This window comes from Teleopsis dalmanni, chromosome 2, assembly GCF_002237135.1.
Source record: "Teleopsis dalmanni isolate 2A chromosome 2, ASM223713v2, whole genome shotgun sequence".
Lineage (NCBI taxonomy): Eukaryota > Metazoa > Arthropoda > Insecta > Diptera > Diopsidae > Teleopsis > Teleopsis dalmanni.
The window spans coordinates 158145491-158152966 of record NC_051847.1 but is presented as its reverse complement, the minus strand read 5'-3'; the positions used below and the strand labels follow the sequence as shown (position 1 = coordinate 158152966).

Below are 7476 nucleotides of genomic sequence, written 5' to 3'. Positions count from 1 at the left end.
ATGTAGATGTTTTGCATCATGGACAAGTACTGCTAACATAGAACTCCATTCTTCTAAATTTCTTTCAAAGTGTCATAACTAGTTAATTTTTCCGATCTTCAGTTATGCCTATTGCTTCAGAAGTTCCATTATAATGTTGTGTAAATTATTTTATTATAAAGTTCTTTTAAGGTGCGGTTAACCGAACAAAATTATTGTATTTACTTTAGAATGTTAGTAATCTTTTAATTTTTTTTTTCATATCAACTTTTCATTAATATAGTTTTATTACACTTATATATAGTTTTATTATATTATATTTATTTTATTGTGTATATATTATACACAATATATCACCTACGCAACGGTTGGTAAAACTCTACATTTTATGTGTGATATATTATTTTTCCAGTGACTTTTCCAAAGAATGGAACAGTATTTATTTTACATAGATGTTGTGAAAGCAGACACAGCAAGTAAAGAAGTTAGAGAGAGAAAGGGGCCACAGCTATGTAGAATTTCCATTTGTACAAAATATTTTATTTAAATAAAAAAAGCAATGAGCTTCGTTTTAATATCTTTTATAATAAAATTTACTAAAAAAATATTAAATTGTGAATCTGTTTTAAAGAAGGGTTGCGATGATATTAACTACTTAGATCCAGTTATTTTTGTGGACTACTATGAAATCTAACTTCACATTTTTTATAACTTCTCTTCTCCTTGTCTACAGCTATGATTGTAAATATAAAAGGAAGCTTATATTCCATACAAAGCGAACTCGTGCTTTTTGGATTATGTTCCATGCTTCGTTACCTACACCACCGTCAGTAGAGATAGATGATAGTTTCTATTGAGGTGAAAATATTAATGTACTATATTATAGAAATATTGCAAGTAATAAATATTTGCTCTGAGACAGATATTGACCGTGTACTCCCCACACCTTGGACTATATATCGGCATTGTAAATTTAACGAACACTTTGCATATGAACGACATCTTCGGCATAACTTAAATCTTCCAATTCTCTATATTGACTTATTTTTATGTTGATCGATTCTCCATAATAATTCCCTATTGAGCAAAGCAGTAGATAATGATTTGATAATAAATACATGATTTGCCAACTGATTTTTTGTTAATTTTGTTAAAATTATAAAAAAGTAAACCTTGCATTTTCAACTCCAAATATTATTTTTATCTTTTCTTATAAAAAAAATTTATTTTGGAAAGTTGTTACAGTTGTTATTAACTTTTCAATTGAATTTATTTGTATTCAATTGAATTATCAATTTATATTTTAATAACATTGATAATATTATATCAATTTGTATGTATTTTCGCTCAAATACATTATAAATTCAAAAATGTCAAGGGGTTTAGCGGATATTGCGGGAATGACCGCAACTGAAAAACTCAATATGTTGTGTTCGCTCTTTCAACTCGATATCAGAGCACTGGATTTAAAGATGTCGCTTTTTATTAAATGTGTACAAAGTAAAAACTTTCAGCAATACATAGATACTTTTCCTCCTTATTTCAGGAATTTGCGTGGTGACTACAACATCGAAGCCCTCCGAAGTTACATAGCAAAGATACCGCCATTGGAAAAGGTTTGGAATATGATCGAACAAAATGAAATCGATCGTTTGGAATTAGGCACAATAAGATTGCTCTTTTGGGTGTTATTAGAAAATAAGTGTGCCAATATTATTGAATATGATGTTGATAATGTAATAAACTTGATAAGAACAATTCTACAAACTGCGATAAAAAGACCAGATTATGTTTTTGAGATAGTACCGACAAATAATAAATTCTTTGAAAATATTAAGAAGTATCACGACCTGATGATCGAATCTGCACTCTTTGTTCCGCAAATGGAAACTTTTCAAGAAGTTTTTTCAAATGATTTCAAGAATTTCGATACCATTATTTTGAAAGATGATCTGCAGAATGTTCTAAGTGCGGGTGAAAACCTTTGGAAAAATTCTATGTTGGGCACACAAATACGCTGCGTTGGGTTTGTTAATTACATTAGACACGTTGAAAGGATGGAATTCACTGGTAGTATTAATGATAGCGGTGTCGAAATATACGATAATAATTTAGCCACTTTAAGTTTCGTAATGGTTTATAAAACTGATAATTCTGGACTATTGGGCACAATTTGGAAAAATTTGTGTTCTTTATGTAAAAATAACGAAGCAATTATAGCAGGCTCAGTTGTTGGTATAATATTGGATGTGCTCCTTTATAAAGCTTTTCATGGAATAAAGCGATATTTAGCTAAATGAACAATATAAGAAGAAGTATTTAAGAATGCTAGAAGTTTTAAATGCATTGTACGAGTATATTCTATAAATAATTTATTCCTAGCATTATACACTAAATAAATTTTTAATCAAGTGGAATATATTTGAAGAATTTATGTTTTTGGGTGTATGAAATTTTTTACACGAAAAATTTAATATAAAATTGTAGAAATGATAAATACCCGGCCTAAACAATAAAAACTCATTTTTTTGGAAAATTATATTTTTTGTTTCAATGTAGTCCTTTTTCAGCTCGACACATCAAGTCCTTTCAATAATCTGTACTCGCAGCAATAATTGGATACCTTTTTAGTAATGCGATTTATCAAGTCCTTCAAAACATAATTCAGTTTCCCATTCTACTTCATCATTAGATGAAAATCTCTTTCCCTGGAGACATCTTTTCAAGTTTGGAAACAGTTATCAGTCACTGGAAGCCAAATCTGGAGAATACCTTGCTTATCCTGCAAAAATAAAATTTTTTTTTTACAAATGTAATCGTTTTTTTCTTGATTTCGTCATTTAATCCATACAATAATATGCAATAGTAGTCTAATATTATTGTTTTTCTTTGAAAAATTGTTTTTCTTTGTTATTATTGTCTATGAAAATTATTCCAATTGAGTCCCAAAATATGGAAGTAGAAACTTATTCAGCCGATTGTTGAGTTCAATGATGTTTGGAAGCTCTACCCGCGGCCTATTCTCTGGCTTCATCAAAAACACTCGTACGATCACCTTTAAATTCAGCTTCCTAATATTTTATTGTTGTTAATGATGGTGTAATGATATTCAATTTTTTTCCATTTTATTAAAAAACACCAAGGTGCACTATTTAAATTATTTAACATTTTTTTGAAGCTTAGTCAGTTGCAAGACCTTTTAAGACTATCAAATCAAAGTTCGAAATGGTTTTTCAACCCTTTGTGATATATATTATGACATCATAACCTAACATATAGGAGGAACATAGGGCCGCTGCATCTGTCATAAATATTTGTTCAATTTAAGCATGCTTTCCTGTAATTATACAAATTATTATAAGTATACAAATTTGAAGAAAGTCAACCAATGAATACATAAGCAATCTGATAAATAGCACGTTAAAGGATCTCAACACAAATTAAAGATCCAAAAGACAGTGAAAATTTGACGTATGCTCATACAAAGAATGATAAAATTATTATAAAGGCTTGAATCTTCCCCAGATAATTAAAAATTATGAACGTGAAATTTTTTCTGACTATTCTAAGTCGAATATAACACAATTATCAGAAAAGTTATTGAACTTTTTAAACATTTTTCTCCGGAATACGGTAATTGGCACCTTATACTCGGTTTTTTCCGCAAACCAGTATTAATATCATCACGATTTTGGTATTTCAACAAATCTATTAAAACAATAGTTGTATTTTTATTTATCTTCGCATCATGGTCAATCCATCATATATGCTTTAATTTTACATATGTAGTAAATGTGATATCTATAATTCCTAATCTAAGTTCATCTTGTGTAAATTTTTACTTAGTTACACAGAAGACATTAGTACCTATCTTTCTCAGTACCGTTATGTTAAAAATGACCAAAAAAGAACATTATACATATTTATTTTTCGAAATCACAGTCAAGGGGATATGATCTAAAATACATTGACAGTGTATTAAAAGATATTTTTGTGCTGAGTTTATGTTTTTCATTATACCCACAAAACAATCAATAATGCAAGGTGGAATCTTTATGTAGAGGAGCAGTAAATATTTGGAATGCTACAATTTTTCGAATGATGACTGTCACTGTTAAACTAAAGTGTTTATTAAATTTCAGTCAATTTCTATAAAGCACCTCTTTGTTCGTGAAAACTAGTTCCAAAAAATCATATTGGACTTATAATACATTGTTAAAGTCTTCCACCGTTATTTGGTTAATCTGATTACGTTCCACATTAATCTCCGGCTTGGTAATGTATTTGCTTTGGATTAAGAAATAGATAGCATATATATTTTTCCCTTTCTCTGTTAATTAGCGCATGCTAATTTATTCGTCAATCGTTGATTATTTGGTTCCTAATCTGATTCTCTCCTAATAAACCATTATATTGTTTGTTTGTGTTCATAAATAGTTTTCATGCTGTGTAATTTTAACAGTTTACATTAATCCATTTTCTTTATGTTCAGTACAGTTATCGTAATTACTGCTTTAATGTACTTTCATTGCAGTACAAACATCATCTCAATGGTTAGGGATTTCCTCTTGTATTTCGTCAATTTCTGGCACTTCTGGAAGACTTAATTAGGTTACCACCATTATATTTACGTACACTCTACAAAAAATATTAAAAATCTTCTTAATTTTAATGTGAATGACAAAAGTCTTTATGCAAAAATTTGTGTCTCATATCCTGTGCGTCTTTATTTCTATTGCCCTGCATGATTAATTTCTTTAAAATTTTAAATAAATATTATTTTGTTTTACCAACAGATGCTTTTCACTGCAAATTTGTTTAATTATTTTTTAATGATATTTGAAATGAAAATTATTATTTCGAAACTATACAACAAAAGTGGGTCAACGTACGTTTAATTAAGCAAAATTTATGCTTGTCACAAAGTTTGCAAAATGTTCATTATAGGTTTTTCGGCAGAAATGAAAATTCTACTTAATGAGCAACAAAATCGATTACAAACTAAAAAAAATGCATCATTCTGAATTTAACATTTTATTTCCTCTAAACGGAATGATTAGAATGATTTCTGAAAACATGAAATAGATCTTGGTTACTGATTAAAACATTTAACATCTTCATCCTTGCTTCTTAATATGATTACTATAAAAAATTCATAAATTATATTTATAGAGTAAACACTTTTATATGCGTTTATTCCCATACACTAGTCAAGGGATTCAAGAGTTACCGGGTTTATATTCTAAAGCACCTCGTTATCAACGAATAGCTGCTGCTTACCATTTCCGTTGACTGGACTACTTAGAAATAATGATTTGCATAATTTTAGTAACTAAAATAAGACTATATACTATATAAAAATTGACTCACTACTTTTATTAATATTTTTTCTAGATTTCGGAAAAGTTACTCCGAAAATTACTCCATCATGTCCCCTGAACAATTCTAATAAGTCGAATTCAGTCATAAAAATTCCTACCATTATACTAATTGCTGCGAGATTTCTGAGAAAGACAGGCAGAAGAAAGTAAAATATTTTTGAAAGAAAAGTTCTTAGAAGAATATATTATGTGGTCCAGTAATTGTTGACCGAAATTGGACACGCCTATACAACAACAAGTTAAGTAGTAATACAAATCCGACGACTAAGGTTCACCAGGCATATTGCAATCCAACCAGAAAATATATTGTTTCTCCTAATTTGACATGAAAAATTAAATAAAAAAAAATATTAATATTAAAAAAATAATTTATTAATATTGTAGTTAATCTTTTATTTCGTATTAACTAGTAACAATTTTAATAATTTATTATTTTTTATACAAATAAAATCCCAATTTTCTTCCGATGTAAGTTGAATCGTCTAGCGCGGTATATATATAGTTTTCATAGACATCAAGTTTTACATACGACTTTCAAAACATTATGGGAGTAAGATTTGTACAATGACTTCTCTTCCCAGTATTCCTATTACTAAATTCTGCTATTATTATTTCTACTGCTTGTCTTTACATGATAACAACTATGACATGATATTGTCATAACATTGCATGTTTAGGTGGAAAACAGTTGTGACATGAAAAAATTAGTGGATCCAAAGAGTCAAATATTATGTTGATATAACTTTTTATGTATAATTGAACTGCTAACAATCAATGTCAGTTTTTAAACTTTTTTACATTAGTCTATTCTAGCTTCTAACTATCAACAAATATGCTTCCTTTCTCCATGCAAAAAAGTTACTTTTAAATATATTAACGAAACTTTTTTACATTAGTCTATTCTAGCTTCTAACTATCAACAAATATGCTTCCTTTCTCCATGCAAAAAAGTTACTTTTAAATATATTAACGAGACATCACTACTTAATCTTCCATGCTATTTCTAATATGAAAAATAATTAGCAGGAATGAAATTTTATAACCGATTTATGCAACGAATGCATTTTAAACCGTAAATCACAAGAAAATATTGTACTGTACATTTTGAATACAACAGTGACTTTAAAACAGTGCAAAAGCTATAAAAAGCTTTTATACATTTTTGATGGAATAAATCAAAAAGGTGAAGTCAACACAAGAATTTTGCTTATTAATTGATTTGAATATTTATTTTTATACGGTTGCATAGTGTCCAGTAAAGTAATAAAATTACAAATTTTACAATAAAAGCTCATTATTGGGATAAATTTACATACTTTTATTACAATTCCTTACCACTCTTCAGTAATATATTATAATACTACTCAAAAAGTAATTATATACTATTAATAAAACATTCTATAGTTAATCCTGAATAAACCTAAACTTGTGTTATTTCAAATTAATATAAAAAAAAGAAAAATATAAAATTTTTCTTTTTATCTTTTGCGTCAAAGCTATTTTGTGATTTAAATTCTGAAATTGAAAAATGCTTCAGGTGACTTAATCTAGTAAACGCTATGATTATTTGATTATAACAATTGAGTCCCGACAGAACATTATACTAATCTTCGCTTAAACATCTTAGCTTATAATAATTATGAAATTGTAATATGAATGAATATAAATTATCTTAATAAAGAGCTAACTAAAGTCAGAGTCTTTGGTCTGATCACTGCATCTAAAGCGGATATTTTATGACAAGGCTCTATTAAAATACAACATACGCAACTTGTCTCTCCACAAATCTCTCTATATGCTATAAATAATTTCTCTCTAATGATAACGTAATAATTATTTTGATTTTCAAATATTATGTTAGCTTACCCTGCGGCCACACCGGTAAGTTTTTAGCAATATCACTGTACTTTGCTTTTCTTTATTTATTTCTTTGATTTCCTAATCTGAAAGTTTTAATCTGATTTGAAATTTTAACTTTTAATAAAAAAAGTATAAACGTAGCTTAAACTTGTCAAAAATTTGTTGGTGTGACCGTATTTGAACTTAGAGTGTTACATTTTTCTCAAAGTTAATTCTGTCTACATCAAACACCTTATAAACACTTTATAAACCAGAA

General features: G+C 28.1%; 1 protein-coding gene across 1 annotated transcript; it reads left to right on the top strand.

The window, feature by feature from the left end:
- Positions 1–1349: 1349 nt before the first annotated feature.
- On the top strand, positions 1350–2279 carry LOC119676005. The gene has a single exon (XM_038087227.1). The coding sequence runs from the start codon at positions 1350–1352 to the stop codon at positions 2277–2279; it is 930 nt and encodes a 309-aa protein (XP_037943155.1).
- Positions 2280–7476: the final 5197 nt, after the last annotated feature.